General features: G+C 35.3%; 1 protein-coding gene and 1 pseudogene across 1 annotated transcript; one reads left to right on the top strand and one right to left on the bottom strand.

Moving 5' to 3' along the window:
* The first annotated feature begins 408 nt into the window (after positions 1-408).
* On the top strand, positions 409-14,463 carry LOC133694401 (calcium-transporting ATPase 2, plasma membrane-type-like; annotated as a pseudogene).
* Positions 14,464-19,171: 4,708 nt separating this feature from the next.
* Positions 19,172-21,063, bottom strand: LOC133695360 (homeobox-leucine zipper protein HAT22-like). Its single transcript, XM_062117308.1, has 3 exons — positions 20,146-21,063; positions 19,960-20,039; positions 19,172-19,661 (listed from the first exon to the last, which is right to left on the bottom strand). The coding sequence occupies exons 1-3, from the start codon at positions 20,656-20,658 to the stop codon at positions 19,382-19,384; spliced, it is 873 nt and encodes a 290-aa protein (XP_061973292.1). The 5' UTR covers positions 20,659-21,063; the 3' UTR covers positions 19,172-19,381.
* Positions 21,064-21,650: the final 587 nt, after the last annotated feature.

Raw genomic sequence — 21,650 nt, 5'->3', positions numbered from 1 at the left:
TAAGATAAATTTAGATAAAAACACAGTAAAAATATTTTTTTCATAAGAAAAAAATATAGTAAGGATGTCATCATTTTTTCTTAATGTATTAATGACTCCTTACCTGAATTTTTAGAACTAGATCACTATTATTCTTTTTCATGGTGTTAAATGACCAAACTGTTCGAGCAACCTTCTCTTTTAAATGGAAACCTCTTTTTTGTTTTTTTTAGAATTAGGTATCCTAGTAAAGTGTCTTTTTTTGCCACAATAAGTCAAAAGGCAATGCCATCAAAACTTCCTCGTCTTCCTTCTTTCATTTTTTTTACGCTGCTCCTCCGAATAACACATTGTGCTCTTTGGTGGTTTGTAGAAATTTCGGTTTGTGTTTAAATTAAGGCTGGTTGTTTGCATTCGAGAGAAAGAAAGATGGATAGGTTAATGAGTCGGGAGTTTTAGGTGAAAGCCAAGCATTCATCAAAGGAAGCGCTGCAGAAAGGAAGGAAGTAATGCGGAGCAGTGAAAAATCCTAAAAGAAGGTTTCATTTCATTGACAATCTTTGGTATTAATTGTTAGAGATAAACCTTCTTTCTATTAGTAACAAATGAGATCATGTTTTTCTCAAAGATAAAGATGTATGTTTAACTTCTTATCTTATTGTATTCCTATCTTAGATTGTTGTATATCACCTATAAATATAATGCATACTAAGTTGATATTCACAGCAAGCTTTTCCACAATTCATTTTAGTTTCTAACTTGGTATCAAAGCTTCAAAGCTCACGCTCTTTTTTCTTCTTCTTTTTCTCCCGATCCATTATGGCTGCTTTCTCTACATCACCTTCATTTGTCATTCATAATATCACCTCTTTTGTGTCTGTCAAACTAGAAAGACACAATTATCTAAACTGGATAACTTAGTTCATACCAACCTTGAAAAACCACGACCTCCTGAGCATTGTTGATGGCTCTAAAGCTTGTCCTTCTCAATTCCTTGCCGACTCAATTGGCAAACCAACCTCTGATTTTAATCCAACATATCTAGTTTAGCAGAAGAAGGATCAATGTATTTTGGCATGGTTAAATGCCACCCTGGATGAGAAAATTCTTTTCACTTTGTATGGAATTACTACATTTATATAAGTTTGGAATGCTTTTGCTACCATATTTGCTCCTCAATCTCGTTCAAGAATCATTCATCTTAAAAGACAACTCCAAACTCTGCAGCAAGGTAACAAATGTTGTTCTGATCATTTGTTAATAGCAAAACATTTGTCTGACCAACTTTTTATTATAGCAAAACCAGTTGATAATGAAGATCTTATCTCATATATTGTTGGTGGATTAAATCCCTTTTTCACCCCTTTCATCACCTTTCTCAACTTTGCTACCCAAGATCAACCAATCTCCTTTAATGCCTTTCAAGCTGAACTACTTAACTACGAGCAACTCTTTAAAAAACAAAACAAACCCCAGTCATCTGATATTACTCAACTGGTCTTTTTCAACTCTAAACACAAACCAACCAATAAGAAACTAAGATTTCCTACCCAGAAAAGTCACCACCAGCCAAGATCCATCCTAATCTAATCTTCTTTACCCCTGACTCCAAACCACAATCCACTAGAGTTTCCAAATAATTTTATGGGTGGAATGATAGAGATGATAATCTGTAAAGTGCTTTGGTTTGGAAGAGTTCGTCTGAGATCTTGTTATAATATGTGATGAAGGAGTCAAAGTAGAGGTGAGGGTTGGCTGTTGGTTAGGATTATCAGATACTAAGGATGACTCTAGGTTAGAGTCTTTAGATATATGATCAGGTATGAGTGTAGTGTTGATCTAATGAGGTAAGGTAAGTTGTGAAGGTCTAAGATAATTGTCTGAATCAGGTAGATCAGTAGAAAAATCAGGTAAAATAGATTGAATAAGAGACAAGGTGTTTGAGACAATACCTAACCGAGTGGACTCTGAAAACTGAGGAGAATTCTGCTGCAAGGAAGGAGTAATACCGGTTGTAGTCAATATATCCTGAGCAGGAAAGTTCAACTTATCAAAGACCACATGCCCGGATATGTAAACTCTATTTGTTTGTGGATCAAAACATCAATAACTGTTATAATTAGAGCTATATCCAAGGTATACACATTTTTTTACTTCTAAAAGCAAGTTTATGTGCATTATAAGACCTAAGTAATGGAAAGCATAAACACCTGAATGTTTTTAGTAATGAATAATTTGGTTGTTTGTTTAATAGGGAGAAATCTGGAGATTTATTTGATGGGATAGGTGTAGGGAGTCTGTTTATGAGGTAAGTGGCTGTGAAGAATACATCCACTCAATACCTAAAAGACAAATTTGATTAAACCAAAAGGGTAAGACCAGTGTTGGTGATATGTCTATGCTTTCTTTTAGAGACTCCATTTTGTTCTGAAGTGTAGAGATATGTGAGTTTATGAAGAATTCCATTTTGTGAGAGGTATTCTTGGAAAACAGTAGATAAATACTTAGCACCATTGCCAGTTAATAGTTGCTTGATAAAACTAGAAAATTGGTTTTTAACTAAGCTTTTAAAATGAATAAAGCAGTTAAACACCTCTAATTTTTGTTTAAATCGGAACAACCATGTAAATTTTGAAAAATCATCAATAAATATCACATAAAATTTACAACCACCAACTGACATGATAAGAGAAGTCCATACATCCGAATGAATCAATTCAAGGGGACGATTAGACCTATTATTGGACTCAAGGAAATGAAGTTTATGACTCTTAACTACCTGACAGGACTCACATAAGGTTTGAGTTTTTTTTTTAATCCAGAAACAGGTATGAACGAGTTTTTCACTAAACTAGAAACAATGGTGTTTGACAGATGACCCAACTGTGAATGCCAGATTTGAAAAGGAGCAGTAACACCTAAAAGTGTAGTAAAAGGAGAAAGCATAGTAGTTTTGAGAGTTGACTTGTTGAATTTGAGTTACTGCAGGAACATTGGATATAAACCAGCTTTACTCGACCGTTGAAGGAGAATTTCCTTGGTTTACAGGTCCTTCAGGAAGAAATGAGTTGTTTTGAGTATAAAATAACAGTTGTTATCAAAGCAAAAACATTAAATAGATAATAGATTTGATGAGGAAGATGGATAGTGAAGAATATTGGTTAAAAGAAATTTTGATATATGTGTAGCAAATATAGAAGAATTAGTATTGGTGATATGTAAACCTCCTCCATTGCCAACGATTACTTTGTCATTTCCATGATATGGTTGCCGATGCAAGGTTAAATTCTGGAATTTAGAAGTGATGTGATTATTTGCACCACTGTCAATATACCATGGCTGTTCAGGTTCCTGTTCCTCTTGAGTATGAGCTGCCATTGCTGCTCACTGAGCAAGAGAATGCCTGTCTTGATAAGAAAAATCCATGCGGTGGTAATAATCAAGGGCCTAATGATTTGTCGTCCTACAAATCTGGCAAGAAGAAGCCAAGATTTCCTACCCAGAAAAGTCACCACTAGCCAAGATCCAATCCTAATCCAATCTTCTCTGCCCCTAACTCCAAACCGCAATCCACTAGAGTTTCCAAACAATTTTCTTCTTACCACTACAGATTGTTTCTTAGTAGTCCAAGAGATCAGACATGAGCCTAGATAAATGCAGTATCCTGAGGTAGATCTCCGATCATCTGGATTACCGACCTAATAATCCTCTCTAAACTCTTTCACTCACGCGTTACCATCTAAACTAACAACCTTTAAACAAGCCGCAAGGAATTAAGATTGGTTGAATGCAATGATTGCTGAATATAGTGTATTGCTGACTAACAAAACTTGGTCACTTTATCCATGACCAAGACATAAACAGGTTACGAGGAACAAATGGGTTTTCAAAATAAAACAACATGCTGATGGCATTATTGACAGGTATAAGACAAGATTGGTGGTGAAGGGATTTGATCAAGTTGATGGTCTTGATTTTATTAAGACTTTTAGTCCAGTTATTAAACCTGTTACTATTCGGTTAGCCCTTGCTTTGTCAGTACATTATAATTGGTCAATCATACAACTTGATATTTCTAATGCCTTTCACCATGGGTATCTTGAAGAGGAGATTTATATGGAGCAACCTCAAGGTTTTGAAGACTCAAATTTACCTGATCATGTATGCCTTATGCATAAATCAATATATGGCCCTAGAACTTGGTTCTTAAGGTTGTCTCATGCTCTCTTGGAACTTGGATTCACTGTCTCAACTGTGGGCATTTCTTTATTTACTTACCATCATAACAATGTGTGTGTTTTTGTGCACATATATGTCGATGCCATTATTGTCACCAGTAATGCTGTTACGACTAGTGATAGTCTTATCTCTAATCTTGACTCTAAATTTGCTATCAAGGATCTTGGGTCACTATCTTAGTTCTTAGGCATTCACATAACCAAGACAAAAAATGACTTGCATCTTCACCAAGGTAAATATGTTGTTAACATTCTACATCGCATGAAAATGACTGGTGCTAAACCTGCACCAACACCATGCATAGCAGGTGCCAAACTCTCAAAATTCTCAGGAGATCATCTTAGTGACCCTACTAAATATAGAAGCATGGTGGAAGCTTTTCAGTATTTGATATTAACCAGACCTGATATATCTTATGATGTAACCATATTATTCGATAGTTTCACCCACATCTACCTAATGTTTTGTCCATGTTTTATATATAAAATGCCTTGATATTCTTTGTTTTATGTTTTGAAGGCATTTTTGGATGAAAGATGCAAAAAGGAGTAAATTGGAGGTAATTGGCAGATTTGACGTTTAGTCGATGTTTTGTGCAGAACGTGAGTTCTAGAGATCGAAATGAAGTGATTCTAGTGGAACTAAAAAGCTAACATCCATACCTTTCTGGAAATGTAATGCAAGAAAAATAAAAGGAGAAAGATCATGGAAATCACATCCTGCAAAGTCAAATCTCGCATTCTGCCAGTGTTGACCTTTGGCCATTCAAATTTTAATATCTGGAGCTACAGAAGTCCAATTGATGCAAAATTAATTTTCTTGGATTCCTAATTCAAAGACCTATCTACGCTCCAAATTTCAGCCAAAAAAAAATGTCATATGTGGGAGATATGATTTTCCAAAGATGACAACTGAATTCTGCCAGCAAATAGGTTTCGTGAAGAAACGAGTCCAAATTATATTCCGAAGCATCTAAACCGACATCCAAGTTTTTATATCAGCAATTTAGCTCCTCTAAGTCAGAGTTTGAAGATTTCATGCAAGGATATTTCTCCTTTTTAGGAAAAATAGTTATTGAAGTACTTAAATGTAAACTGTCAACTTAAGGAAGGACTATTTTGTAAAATAGAGACTAGAGTTTCTTAGCATATAAAAAGAAAGAGAGAAGGAGGCAGCAGCCAGCAGAAAAGAGGGAGGGCAGAAGGAGGCAGCAGCCAGCAGAGAATAAACACAAATTCTCTCCTCTACAAACCCAGAAATCATGCTCTTTTCATTCTTTAGAAGTAGTTGTTCAATAGTTATGCAAGGCTAAGCTCTTTTCTTGGTTGCAAGGACACAACAAACCTTCGGATTTCAAGAACCGTGAGATTTATTCTTCCTTTTATTTTCAGTTTATGTTATGAATGAGTATGATTGTTTTCCTATGCATATTTCCTATGATTGTTGTTGATGATTGCTAGAGCGGACTCTAAGTTATTGTTGTGAACAATCTATTGCTAAGTTTAATATCAAAACCGGAGTTGTGATATATGAACTTATGAAGCAACTAAGCTTGATAATTATGGCGGAACTACGTTATTGAACTTAGAAAGAACATTTGAACAAAGTGACACAAGCTGCGGACAGCTTTTATGTTAATCTTGATGAAATTTTCTAGTTCTTAAAGCTACCATTAAATTGAATCATTAGTGCGGACACTTTGATTGTTTGTTGGTTAGGATTAGTTATACGGCGGATCCGTTAATTAATCAACGTTAAGAAAAGATAAAATTTCAGAACATAAACTGCAAATTTCGTTTTAAGGATCGGTTATAATTTCCGTTGGTGGATGTGTGCTTGCGACCAAGATTTGTTTTCTTGATAAGTTTTGGTTTTAATTGATTTTGTTTGCTAGTTTAATTGCTGCCATAGTTTAGATAATCACAAACCAAATCCCCCCAATTAACAAACCAAATCCCCCCAATTACATAACGTACAACATAAAAATCTGACTTGAAACTTCCTCGTGGGATCGACCTCTTGCTTGCTCTATACTATCTTGTGTGTTTTAAGCTAGGGTAATTAATTTGTGCGACCGCGACATCGCAACATCCTACAATGCCAATTTCTCTATTTTCCTACAAATATTCATTTCACTACTACCAAAAGGGTGTTAAAATATCTTAAAGGCACTTTACAATTTGGTTTTCAATGTAACAAGGGTTCACTTCAACTCAATGGCTTTTGCCACTCTAATTGAGCTGGTAATCCAGATTATTGGACATCTAGCTTAGGATACTGCATTTATCTAGGTTTATATATAATCTCTTGAATGGCTAAGAAATAATCTATGGTGGCAAGATTAAGCACTGAAGTTGAATATCAATCAATGGCATATACAGTAGTTGAACTTTACTGAAAATGCTATTAAAAGAACTTCATATATCTTTACCAATTGCACCTTGTATTTGGGTTGACAATATCAGTTTTTTAACACTATCTTCAAACCCTATTGTTTTTCATGCGAGAACAAATCAAATAGAGATGGACTACCATTTTATACATGAAAAGATCTTTAACAAAGATATACAAGTTAAATACATCTCCATCTAACCTTCAGACATCTTCACTGAAGGTCTCTCCTCCTCATGTTTTCTTTCTTTTATACACAAACTAATGGTTCACAATCTTCCCATCAGTTTGAAGGAGGCTGATAGAGATAAACCTTCTTGATTAATAACAAATGAGATGATCGTGTTTATCTTAAAGATAAATATATATGTTTAGCTTCTTATCTCATTGTATTCCTATCTTAAATTGATGTATATCTATTAAAGTTGTTAGGATTTCTTTGAATTCAGTTTCCTTGTCTTTAACTTCACTTGCATAACTGTTCCTGTTATGAAGGAAGTATTGTTGCACGTTCAAAATAATATCTAGTTAGCTCCCACGATTACAGGTGTTGTAAAGTCGTGGTTTTGTTTCATTCAGTTATTTTGTAAAGGCTTTAAAAGGCCATTGTTATCTTTGAATTATATTGAAGTATTCTCTGCAAATCAAGTGTGCATCAAACTCTCTTATACTCTGTTTTCATTATAGATTTTTTGATTCTAACTTTTGGTATCAGAGCCTCAACACGGGGTTTGATCAAAAGTCTTTAAGAAAACATCAGTTCAGTGAGTGAAGTTTATGGCGAGTGAAAGTAGTTTTGTGCAGCCAGCCATTCCTAAGTTTGATGGGCATTATGATCATTGGAGCATGCTCATGAAGAACTTCATGCGATCCAAGGAATACTGGGGATTGGTAGAGACTGGGATCCCTGCAGCAGCAGAAGGGATGGATCCTATAGAGGAACAAAGAAAGACAATCGAAGATCATAGGCTAAATGATCTGAAGGTGAAGAACTATTTATTTCAAGCCATTGATCGATCGATATTGGAGACAATTTTAAAGAAAGACATGTCAAAAGATATTTGGGACTCCTTGAAACAGAAATATCAAGGCACAGCTCGAGTCAAACGTGCCCAGCTGCAAGCTCTTCGCAAAGAGTTTGAGGTGCTTCACATGAAGATGGGAGAATCAATGAATGATTATTTTGCATGAACTCTCACCATTATTAACAAGATGAGAATTCATGGAGAACAGATGAATGATGTGGTAGTCATTGAAAAGATCTTAAGGTCCATGACTCTAAAATTTGATTATGTTGTGTGCTCAATTGAGGAGTCAAATGATATTGACGTTCTGTCTATCAACGAGCTTCAAAGCAGTTTGCTTGTTCATGAACAACGAATGAGCAGGCATACTTTGGATGAACAAGTACTGTAAGTTACAAATGCAGCTTTGCTAGGAGGACAGAATTGGAGTCATGGAAGAGGAAGAGGAAGAGGACAAAGCCGATCTGTTTTTGACAAATCCATGATTGAGTGTTACAATTGTCATGGACTTGGCCATTTTCAATGGGAGTGCACTAAAAAGGAGAAGCAGGCGCATTTTGCTGAGACAAGTGAAGAAATGTTACTCATGGCGTACGTGGATGATAAACAAGTTAGAAGTGAGTGCATATGGTTCCTGGATTCAGGGTGCAGCAACCATATGTGTGGCAAAAAGGACCTGTTTGATGTTTTTAATGAAGGATTCAAGGATTCAGTCAAACTGGGAAATGATGCAAACTTGCAAGTACAAGGAAAGGGCAGTATTCGAATGGAGATAGATGGGATCATGCACGTGATTACTGAGGTGTTTTATGTGCCAGACCTGAAAAACAATCTATTGAGCATTGGGCAGCTATAAGAGAAAGGTCTTGCAGTTCTCATGCAACATGGAACCTGTAAGATTTTTCATCCAAATAGGGGTTTAATCATTGAAACTGCCATGTCGCATAACAGAATGTTCATTCTCATTGCTAAATATGAGTCCAAGGAACAAAGATGTTTTATTTCCCTTATCACAGACCAATCTCATCTTTGGCATTGTCGATATGGGCACCTAAGCTGGAATGGTCTCAAGGTTCTTCAACAGAAAAAGATGGTAGAAGGTATGTCACAATAGTTTAGCATTCCTTCTAAAGTCTGTGAAGATTGCTTAGTGGGCAAACAACGAAGATATTCATTTCCAAAGGTCAACACATGGAGGGCATCTGGTATTCTTCAGCTAGTACATGTTGATATTTGTGGGCCAATCAATCCAATTTCAAATAGCAAAAAGAGGTATTTCCTCACTTTCATAGATAACTCCAGTCGGAAAACTTGGGTGTATTTTTTGGTTGAAAAGAGTGAACCCTTTGGTGTTTTTAAACACTATAAAGCTAAGGTTGAAAAAGAAACAGAAGCATGCATAAAGGCTCTACGTACTGATCGTGGAGGAGAATTCACATCACAAGATTTCACTAATTTTTGTGGTGTGAATGGGATTCGAAGACAACTAACAGCTGTATACACTCCCCAGCTGAGAGGAAGAATCAAACAATTATAAATATGGTACGTTGCATGCTTTCTGCGAAGCATATTCCAAAAACATTTTGGCCTGAAGTAGTTAACTGGACTGTGCATATTCTCAATAGAAGTCCCACGTTTGCTGTGAGAAGTAAGACCCCAGAAGAGGCATGGAGCGACATTAAACCATCAATAAGTCATTTCAGAGTTTTTGGATGTATATCTCACGTTCATGTACCTGATAACAGAAGAGTAAAACTTGACAACAAGAGTCACAAATGTATATTCTTTGGGGTAAGTGACGAGTCAAAAGCTTACAGAATATTTGATCCTATTTCTCATAAAATAATTGTAAGCAGAGATGTTGTTTTTGAAGAAGATCAAAGTTGGGATTGGGATGTTTGTTATAAAGAAGCAATTGTAGCTGACATTGAGTGGGAAACAGATGAAGGAGAAGGCATAGGTGTTGGTGATAATGAGGAGGAATCTGAAGCTAACAACACTAACGAAAGTGAGGGTAGTGAAGAAACTGATCATGGTCACCAAACAATGGATCATGGTGTTGCTGCTGCTGCTCAGGACGATTCATCTCATGAGGACACTGATGAGAACTCACCTCATGCGGCCAGACCACGAAGACCACCAGCATGGATGCAAGACTATGAAAGTGGGCAAGGTCTCTCTGAGGAAGAAGTCTCCAACATTGCTTATTTGGCTTTGTCTGTTGATAGTGATCATATTTCTTTTGAAGATGCAGTAAAGAATGTGAAATGGAGGCAAACCATGAAATCAGAAATTGATACATGGGAACTGACAGAGTTACCAATTGGCAGCAAAGTTATTGGTGTAAAGTGGGTTTACAAGACAAAACTCAATGAGAAAGGAGAAGTAGATAAGTACAAGGCGCGACTCGTTGTAAAAGGGTACAACCAAAAGTATGGAGTAGACTATGCTGAGGTATTTGCACCGGTTGCTAGGCTAGACACCATTCGAGTTGTGATTTCGCTTGCTGCTCAGAAAGGTTGGATGATCTATCAATTAGACGTCAAGTCTGCTTTTTTAAACGGAGAATTAAATGAAGAAGTGTTTGTCACCCAACCTCCTGGCTATGAGAAAACAGGACATGAATACAAGGTGTACAAACTTAAAAAATCCCTGTATGGTCTTAAACAAGCTCCTAGAGCTTGGTACAGCCATATAGAGACCTATTTTTTAAGTGCAGGTTTCACAAAATGTCCCTATGAACATACTTTATTCATCAAAACAACGAGTGGAGGTACAACTTTATTTCTTTGTCTTTACGTTGATGACCTTATATTTACTGGAAATGATGCAGCTATGTTTAAAGATTTCAAACAGTCCATGATGAGTGAATTTGAGATGACTGATCTTGGAAAGATGAAGTATTTCCTTGGTATTGAGGTGTTGCAAAAACCAGATGGTGTTTTCATTGGACAATGAAAATACGCATAGGAGGTGCTTGACAGGTTCAAAATGGATCAATGCAATCCAGTGAAAAATCCAGTAGTTCCTAGGCATAAACTCAGCAAGGATGAAGATGGAGAAAGGGTTGACAGTACACTCTACAAACAAATAGTTGGCAGTCTTATGTATCTGACAGCTACACGTCCTGATATAACATTTATTGTGAGTCTGATCAGTAGATACATGGAGCATCCCACTGCAATGCATCTACAGGCAGCAAAGAGAGTCTTGCAGTATGTAAAGGGAACTGTTAGCTTCGGGGTGTTTTACAAGAAAGAAGGAAATCAGGAGCTCTTGGGATACACTGATAGTGATTATGCAGGTGATCAAAATGACAGAAAGAGCACTTCGGGGTATGTGTTTCTAATGAGTTCAGGTGCTGTGTCCTGGTCTTCGAAAAAACAGCCAGTGGTCACCCTTTCCACCACTGAGGCTGAGTTTATTTCTGCAGCATATAGTGCTTGTCAAATTGTCTGGTTAAAAAGAATTCTAAAGGAACTGTGCCATGATCAATGCAAATCTACAGTGGTATATTGTGACAACGTATCAGTTATCAAGCTTTTAAAAAACCCAGTTCTGCATGGTCGTAGCAAGCACATTGATTTTCGTTTCCACTTTCTTCGTGATCTTACAAAGGAGGGAATTGTGGAGTTGGTTCAGTGCTCAACTCATGAGCAAATTGCAGATATTCTTACAAAGCCTTTGAAGCTTGACATTTTCTTAAAGCTGCGAGGTATGCTAGGTGTTTGTTCTTATCCAATAGTAAACTGAATGATAATGGTATTCAGTTTAAGGGAGGATGTTAAAGTTGTTAGGATTTTTTTGAATTCAATTTCCTTGTCTTTAGCTTCACTTGCATAACTGTTCGTGTTATGAAGGAAGTATTGTTGTACGTTCAAAATAATATCTAGTTAGCTCCCATGATTACAGGTGCTGTAAAGTCGTGGTTTTGTTTTATTCAGTTATTTTGTAAAGGCTTTAAAAAGCCATTGTTATCTTTGAATTATATTGAAGTATTCTCTGCAAATCAAGTGTGCATCAAACTCTCTTGTACTCTGTTTTCATTATAGATTTTCTGATTCTAACAATATCATCTATATTAAGCTGATATCTGCAATCAGTTTTTCCGCAATTCATTTCAGTTTCTAACTTTAATTCGTGTGATCAGACCAACCATAATCGATTTCCATTGGTATCATAAATTCCTTACTGCATGTAATACGTTGGCATTTAATACAAATTAATTTGCTTGGCTAATCTGACGTTGCATCCTTCACCAGTTCATAATTTACGTTATTTGACCTCTTAGTTTCTCTCTTCTTACGGTGTTGCACTACTATTTCTGCCTTGCCCAATACAATAGTGTATAAAGCCTGCCAGAATACCTTTTGTTTTTATGAGAGAACACATATAATACCTGGTGATTGCGGCGGAAGCTTACTTTTCTTTGTGTGTGTGTGTTTTAATATTGCAGGAGAAATTAAGGATTGCTGTTCTGGTTTCCAAAGCTGCATTTCAATCTATCCAAGGTGAGGTTGTTTCGAATTTAGTTAATTAAGCTTAGATAGTTCTACAGCCTCTTCGTAACTGGTAAATGATAATTATAGAAATGGAATGTTTTCAGATTTCTCCCCAAGCGACTATACCACACCTGAACATGTCAAGGCTGCAGGTTTTGACAATATGCGCTGATGAGTTAGGATCAGTTGTCGAAGGCCACGATGAGAAGAAGCTCAAATTTTACGGTGGGGTAAATGGTGTTGCAGAAAAGCTCTGCACTTCAATGACTGATGGGCTAACCACCGCGAATAGTGTGATCTACTGAATCACAGACAAGAGACTTATGGGATCAATAAGTTTGCTGTGAGCCAAGTTAGGAGTTTCTGGATTTTTGTTTGGGAAGCACTTCAGGATATGACTCTAATGATACTTGGGGTGTGTGCTTTTGTGTCTTTAATTGTTGGCATAGCAACAGAAGGCTGGCCGAATGGAGCTCATGATGGCCTCGGAATTGTTGCAAGTATCTTATCAGTCGTGTTTGTGACAGCTGTAAGTGATTATCGTCAATCGTTACAATTCAGGGATTTGGACAAAGAGAAAAGGAAGATCACCATTCAGGTCACGAGTAATGGATTTAGGCAGAAATTGTCCATATATGATTTGCTTCCTGGTGATATAGTGCATCTTGCTATTGGAGATCAAGTACCTGCAGATGGGCTTTTTGTTTCAGGCTTGTCTGTATTAATTGATGAGTCGAGTTTAGCTGGTGAAAGTGAGCCAGTCATGGTAAATTCTGAAAATCCTTGTATGCTTTCTGGAACTGAGGTTCAAGATGGATCATGCAACATGATGGTTGCCACTGTTGGGATGAGAACCCAATGGGATAAATTGATGGCAACTCTAAGTGAAGGAGGAGATGATGAAACTCCACTGCAGGTAAAATTGAATGGCAATCATCATTATTGGGAAGATAGGCCTTTGCTTTGCTGTAGTGAGTTTTGCAGTTCTGATCCAAGGATTATTTAGCCGTAAATGGCAAGCAGGGACTTACTTTAGCTGGTCTGGAGATGATGCATTGGAGATGCTGGAATACTTTGCAATTGCAGTTACAATTGTTGTTGTTCAGTTCCGAGGGGCTACCACTGGCTGTGACGTTAAGCCTTGCCTTTTCCATGAAGAAGATGATGAATGATAAAGCACTTGTCCGTCATCTGGCAGCATGTGAGACTATGGGGTCAGCCACAAATATCTGCAGTGACAACAGGGACACTAACTACGAATCATATGACTGTTGTGTAATCATGCATTTGCATGAATGTCAAGGAAGTTGACCTACCTACTAAGGCTTCTAGCTTGTTCTCTGAAATCCCTGCTTCTTCTGGAAAACTTCTCTTGCAGACATTATTTAACAACACTGGGGGTGAAGTCATTGTTAACACATATGGAAAATTAGAAATTTTAGGAACACCCACTGAGACTTCTTTGTTGGAGTTTGGCCTATCTCTTGGTGGAGATTTCCAGGCAGAGCGACAAGCAGTGAAACTTGTTAGAGTTGAGCCTTTCCATTCCACGAAGAAGCAAACGGGTGTAGTGGTGGAGCTTCCTGAGGTGGTTTGCGAGCCCACACCAAAGATGCTTCAGAAATAGTTTTGGCTGCTTGTAACAAGGTGATCAATTCAAATGGTGACGTTATTCCCCTGGATGAAGAATCCATTAACAACCTTAAGGCTACAATTGATCAGTTTGCTAGTGAGGCTCTTAGAACTCTCTGTCTTGCGTATATGGTGCTGGAAAGTGGGTTCTCCCCCGATAATCCTTTACCACATTCCGGGCACACTCGTATAGGGATAGCGGGTATCAAAGATCCTGTTCGTCCAGGCGTCAAGGAGTCTGTTGCAGTTTGCCGTTCAGCGGGTATTCCTGTAAGAATGGTTACAGGAGACAATATAAATACTGCCAAGGCTATTGCAAGGGACTGTGAGATTCTTACCGATGATGGTATAGTCGTTGAGGGTCCAGACTTCCGAGAAAAGAGCCAGGAAGAGTTGCTCAACTAATTCCCAAAATTCAGGTGTTTCTTACTTTCATGTTTAACAAAGACCTAACTGCAATTAAATTTCTCAGTTGTGAAAAGAGTTTGTCTCGCCAAGACTAACAAATTTGAATTCATTTGAAGGTGATGGCTCGATCTTCTCCACTTGACAAGCATACACTAGTGAAACATTTGTGTACTTTTGGTGAAGTTGTTGCAGTAACTGGTGATGGAACGAATGATGCCCCATCACTCCATGAAGCAGATATTGGTCTAGCAATGGGCATTGCTGGGACTGAGGTTAGTTTATTTTAATTCTTTCAAGGAACCCAGACAAATTTTCTTAACGTTAAAAAAAGAGAAAGGCCTAAGCGACAACAATCCAAATAAATCTAAGTTAATTTTACTAACATGCAACCTGGTATATAAAATCAAAATAACATGCAAATATATATATATATATATATATATATATATATATATATATATATATATATATATATATATATATATATATAAAGTTCAAGGTTTTGATTGTCAAATGATAAAACAAAAAACAAATTTAAAAAATATAACATCGAAGAAGGAAACTCGAGTCAATTTAGGTTACTAACTAACACATGCCTCGCAATATGAGATTGAGATAAAAAAAAAATAAAATTTTAAAAGAAGGGCCTAGTAAGAAAAAAGATCCAAGTTCAATTAAAAAAACATTAAAAAAACCCGAGTTAATTTGGATTAACTTTACTTACCTGTTCTTAGGATAACCTGATAGAAAGAAAAGCTAAAAATAATGAAGTTCAAGAGCCAATAATTTAAAGTCAAATGATAAAAATTAAAAAATATTAATGTCATAAAAAAACATTTAGGAAAAAAAACATGAGTCAATCTGAGTTTACTTGACTAACCCACCATCCATATTATAAGAACAAGATAAAAAAAAATTAAACTTCCAAAAGAAGACTTAGAAAAAAAAAACCAAATTTAAATAAAAAATATTGAAAAATAAAACTTGAGCTAACTTGAGATATCTTGACTAACCCATAATCAGGATAACCCAATAGAAAAAAAAAACAAAAAAAATCACAAAATTTAAGAGCCAATAATTTAATGTCAAAGGATAATTTTTTTTTTAAATCTACCTCATAAAAAAATCTAGCAAAACAATTCCAAGTCAACTTAGGTTAACTCGACTAACATGTTACCTAGTATATGAAATTGAGATAACTCAATAAAAGAAGAACAAACAATGAAGCCAAGGGTCTCATAACCAACTATCAAATGATGAATTGGAAAAAAAAAATTAATTTTTAATTAACAATCCTAGAAAAAGCCGAACTTAATAGGGCCTAGGTCATTAAACAGGGATTACCCTGTAGAAAGACAATTATTAAAAATAACAAAGTAAAATTTCTAAACATAAAATAATTTAAAACTCAAACAATATGGACTGAATACAGTATAAAAACAAAATGAAAGAAAATAATTAGGGGGAAATTGGAAAACAAAATAAATTAAGAAAAGGATAAAAAATATAATTGAAAGAATAAGGATCAAATTGGATAAAAAAATGAAATAAAATGATAAGGGAAAAAATAAAATAAAAAAATCAAAAGAATGAGGACTAAAATTGAATTAAAAAAATAAATCAAAAGAATACAGACTAAAATTGAATTAAAAAAAATAAATTCTATAAAATGATAAGGGATAAAATTGAAAAAAAAACATTAATTAAGAAAAGTATACAAAACACATAAAAAGAGCAATAAAAAAAGTAGGAGGACCAAATTATATATAAAAATAAATGGAATAAAATACCCACAAATAAAATTGAAAAAAGCTAAGCTTCAAAAAGCATCAAAAGCAAAATAAATTGTAATGAAAAAAATAAGGGTCAAAATCGATAAAATTATGAACTGGAGGACATGATTGTTTTTGGAAAAGGTTGGCGCGAATGTCAAATGTATGAGAGATGAAAGAATAAAAACATCACCACAACCCAACAAGACCTTTGTCGTGAACACATATCACATTGCTGGAAAGAGGATGACTAGCCACTCCTAACACCATTAGGGGCTGATGCTTGTAGTTTTTTTTAATAATATTTAATTACTTAAAATTACCAAATAACACCTAATTAAATCCAAAAATACAAAAAAAAAAATAGAATAAAAAGACCGAAATGCCATTGAAATGAAACGAGCCTTATTTTTTTTAACTCAAGGATAATTCCATAATTTAATTGTTTTAAAAAATAAAAAAGACAAGGAAGCTCCTCTATACATGTTCACTTTTCTCTCTCTCTTAAAGGTATGATCGTAACTTTACTATGCAATTTTTTTTAAAAAATAAAAGAACCTATGACTGAAAGCTTAACATTTTTTTTTGCTTTTAAAGGCAAAATAGTCTAACTACTTAACTGCATTGATTAAATCACTCTTGGTTCGGAAGATTTGTTTAACTCAGTACTTAAATCTGAATTTTTATGACTTAAAATCCAATTAAAGATCATTAGCATCTTCAAATTCAGGAACAGGGGGTCTCATTGTTTGGTTTATTGGCTCACTGTTCTCATCTTTCTCAACTACATCATTCATATCACAATCTTTTTTCTCATCATTTGGTTTAGATTCATCATAACAATATAGTGTTGTTACCACCCCAAACCAAGGTTCCATATGCATCATTTCTTGAACTGAAGTTAGGTTCATTACATCACCAAGTATCCTAGACAAACATGCTGCATATAATGATTTTATGGCCCTTTGACTATAACTTGAGACTCAAGTTAACTCCTAACTCAAAGAGTTTTCTACTTAAGTAGAACTCTAATATTTGCAATGATCACCTCAACCAATGAATTAAAACTCATATCACTAATAATGGAAATATAGAAATAACAATTTGGATGGCATCCACCCAACATCCTTCAAGTAATATCAACATCAAATAAGATCAAATTCCAACCATTTCCCCGACACACTAATTTTTTTAATTCATCGAATAAAATGTCTAATCTCAAGCTATAAAACTCGATACTTCCTTCATTATATTTAAATTTATCAAATGAGATATCTAATCTCAAGCTATATAAACTCTGTATTTCCTTTATGATAAAAGATAATGTTATCACTATCGATGATTTTACCATCATAATAACATAAAATTCCCATTATAAAAGGCTTGTTTTGTGAAAATCACAACAAAACACAATGCTAATTTGTTAATATAAAAAATTATTTAAGTTACATTAAAAAAATCTAAAATTAACAAAAATCATAAAATAAACCCTAAAACCCTAGCACTAACATAATCAACACAACATAATTCATCGATTTTTCTTACTAAAGGAGAAAATATACACCCTTAACTTATTTTTTATCTAATTAATCTTCAATTAGGTAAAATAAATAAAAACTCTAAAATCATTATCCTAAAAAATTCATAAATTAACCAAGTAAAATAATAAATTAACAGAGAAAAATATGAATAAACCTCAAATTGGTTATATGGGGCACTTATCGGCGGCGGCAAGTACAGTGACAATGGAAGAAATCACTGGTTGTCTAATGTAGATGGCTAGAGAGAGGAATTATTTCTTATCTGGTAGAGTAAAAATTATTTTTTCAAAATGGCTAGTTTAGAGAATAAGTTTTACAAAAATGAAAAGGTGAAAGGAATGCTCATTTTCCTAGAATGCCCCCACCTTAACTGGAAAGTGACCTCATCATTTATCGGCGCACATCAGATCAGGGTTTCAGGCATCGCTCTATAGATGTGCGCATTATTATGGAAGGCAACGGACCACATCGAAAAGAACCCTCTCATCGTTTCAATGAATAATGCCCCACTCTCCACCGTCTATATTCTTGGCCTGCGTACCTCATTAATCTGGACCGTCCAATCAGCAAGCCCTAGCCTGAAAATTATAGATAAAAAAAAAAGAGAGAGAAGGTGCCACTGCGACAACACGTGGCACGTGGCGACCCTCACGAGGAGGACCTTGACACCTTTTCAAGTTCTTCAGGTGAACCGTCCATCGCCTGCAGCCTCTCGCCCACTAATTTTCTTGGACTACTTTTTCTCACTTTCTAACACAACTGACTGAATATATTACATTGGAGACAGGTACACGTGACCTAACTGCCCACATCTGTCTCTCACGCAAACTACCAAGATATTGCTTCTAGTTGTGTTGTGCTCCCTATTTAAGGGTTTTTTTTTCCTGCTCAAACAATCTTATTTATATAGAAAAGGCCTCCCATTCCTTCTCTTTATTAATTTTTATCCTTTCATTTTTTATATTCCTTAAACAATAACATCGGATTCGTTTTTTAAAAATTACTACGCATCAATCCAATAGTAAAATTTGTTTTTAAGATTAAAATAACCATATAAAAATATATTAAAATACATTATCAACTCAAAATCTCAATAAAAATAACATTGAATTTGAAAAAACAAATTCAATGATAAAAAAAAGACTAAAGTTGACACCTAGTATTTTTAAGACAAAAAACAGGTTAATTCTGATTCCCTAGTTTTCAATATCTTATAAATAGTAAAACCAATTTTTTTTTTATGAAACCAGTACCAACCAGATATTATGATATTTTTCAAAAGCATGATAAGCATACAAAAAATAAATCAAAATAAATTATCAACTCCAACTCTCAATAAAAATAATAAAACTGCATAATAGAATTAAAAAAAGAAAAAACTTGATGATAAAAGAAAACAAAATAACAATTCTACTTCTCTCCATTGTTTTGCCTCTCAAAATAAGGGATTCACTTATATCCCTTTTAGGTTTTGTTAATTATGCTCCCATGGTTTATAACAATTCTACTTCTCTCCATTTTGTTGGTGAATAAGTAGATTAATGGAATTAGAAACTGTTATGCTATCTGTGATTTATCTAAGACAACTCCCAAAAAATAAGGATATGAAATTCCTCATCATAAAAAAAAGAAAGTACTTGAAAGATATTAAACTATAAGTCTTTGGCTTTAATCGACCTAGCTAGCATCACAAATTTCATATATTTGGAATGAATAAACAAAAACAAAGGAGAAGGGAAATTTATCCGTAATTAATATTTTCTAAAGAATAATTACTTACACTAATCTTTCAGTACAACCCGGCCCTTAACCAAAAAACAGATGGATTGTGGGGGTTGGTCTAATTAATAAGCTATGTTTATTCCTCTCTTATATATGTTGTGGCACCTTCATTAACATGCAGCTGAAGGATTGGTGAAGGTATTGTAGAAATGAGGCTTTGGAACCATGGAGAAGGAGCTCTTTGAAGCACCATCACCACCACCACCGATTCTTTCACAGGATGGGCACATGGTTAGAGTGGCTGCTGGCATGTGCATGTAAAAGGGCTGTGCCAGTTTCAGTGCTTTAAGTTCTTGTAGCTCTTTTTGTAACCTCCTATTCTCATCTGTTAGTGCTTCACAGCACTTCTTCAAGAACTCACAGTCCACTTCAGTTTGCTTGAGTTTTGTCCTGCAGAGTATTACCGACCACCATTAATTCAGATTCTTTTCTGATAAAGAAAAACAAAAAAGAAACCCTCTAGCTTAATTATGATAGTTTGAGATAGCTTTATTGAATAAAGCAGGTAGTTGTACTTCGCTGATTTAAGCACAGGTACCTTGGTGCTGAAAATGCATCAGAGGGTTCTTTCTTCAGGGATAAGAAACATTTTTTGTGGGGCTTTTGGGTGTGTTATGGATATCATGGCACTTGTTTCATGGAGATAATTTTGATAACTGTTAAATTTAAAGATTATCTTCTTTATTACCTGGCTCTCCTGTTTTGAAACCATACTTCTACTTGTCTCGGCCGTAGATTCAGCTGCCTTGCTAAAGCTTCCTTCTGCTTCTGTTTGTTTATTAAAGAAGAGGATCTTAATCACTAGAATAGACATATAGATGTATACAAAACCATGTATCAAAATAAAATAGAGATTAAGAGATTAATTATTCACAGGATTGAGGTTGCTGTGTTGTTTGAAGCTTTCCTCCAAAAGGGCAGATTGCTCTTTGGTGAGCCTAAGTTTCTTTCTGGCATTGGTTCCATCTTCATCCTCGTCACTCACTCTTGAAGAAATCCTCTCTACCTCTATATCTTCACTGCCAAGGTCTCTTTCCCTCTTAACCCTACCGCTAGAGAAAGAAGAAACAGCGCTCTGATCAGGAGAAGCTTGACGATACAACAGATCATGAGCACCAGTAGACTCCTCACAACCTTTCTTTCCATCCATGGTCTTTTGGCGAGAACCATGACAATAAGTTTCAGAAGAAAGAACCAAACTAAGTGACGGCTCAAAACTTGTACTCGTTAATGGCTTGTGGTCAAACTTGAGGGATGGCTTAATCTGAGGCCTTATAAGTCGACTGCTGTAATCATCTGGCTTTGATGTACTCTCTAGGTCTGTTAAAGGCGTGAGGCCTAACCCCAGAACAAGGCCAGTACTGCACTCATCATCAAGACAACCCATTATTAGGTGTAAGCAAGAGCAGTCTCTTATAAAACGTAGGGACTAGAAAAGGAAGAGGAAACGATGGATCAGCTGGGGAGAGTACGTCGTCTGAGAGAAATGGGAAGAGAATGAGTTGAGACTTTTTATTTGTGTTTAAGGGGGAGGAGGGTGTGATAATCGATCAAGAAACGAATCTTAGGGCATGAAAATCATGAAACACCGTATTTCTCTATATACAAAGGTTGACCATTTGAACGAACCCTGCTAGCTAGCCATCATTATCGTGACAAACAAGCATGGGAAACTCTCTCAGGAGCGGAGCAGCTCACATGGTTTCTGGGCAACACATCAAGAGAATGATTCGCTTCGACCTTCGCCACCCATTAACGTACCAAAAGTAACTGTTAACACTTTGCTTTTCGGTGTGTGTGTTTCCCTTTACATGCATCAATTATTAGCCAAGATATATGCTTTATTTACACGTATTTTATGTCTTCGGCAGCCTGGCTACTCTCCTTCAATTACTTTACTACCTTTCTGTTCCATTCTTCCACAGCAAACTATGCCGTTTCTATGCGCCCTCATTCAAAGATTGCTTTCAAACAACGAGGGTTAAAAAAGAAATGCAAATATGTCTCCAAGGGAATATGGTCACGTGTTAGAGGGCCAGTTTTTGGATTTCTTAAACTGTTTTCTTTTTATTATTTATTTTTTTTAAATCAATTTTTTTAAATATAAGAAATATATTAAAAATGTATTATACAAATTTATTGGAATATAATTATGGTGAAATATAATGATATGATAAAAGAACTTTAGTGGCAAAGCAATTACAAAAGGTTTTCACTCTATTTTCATAGCTACAAGAGGTAAAGATAGTATTCGCTATAGAAATTATGAAGAAAACGATGGCGGTTAAAAAAGTGATAATTCTTTTGGATCAAGATTTTTGATGTGAAATGAATAAATAATTCTAGTTCTTTTTATAGTTAAAAAGGTTTGGAGTAGCT

The sequence above is a fragment of the Populus nigra genome, chromosome 5 (assembly GCF_951802175.1).
Source record: "Populus nigra chromosome 5, ddPopNigr1.1, whole genome shotgun sequence".
Classification (NCBI taxonomy): Eukaryota; Viridiplantae; Streptophyta; class Magnoliopsida; order Malpighiales; family Salicaceae; genus Populus; species Populus nigra.
The sequence above is the reverse complement of the archived record's forward strand: the minus strand, read 5'-3'. Positions and strand labels throughout refer to the sequence as shown.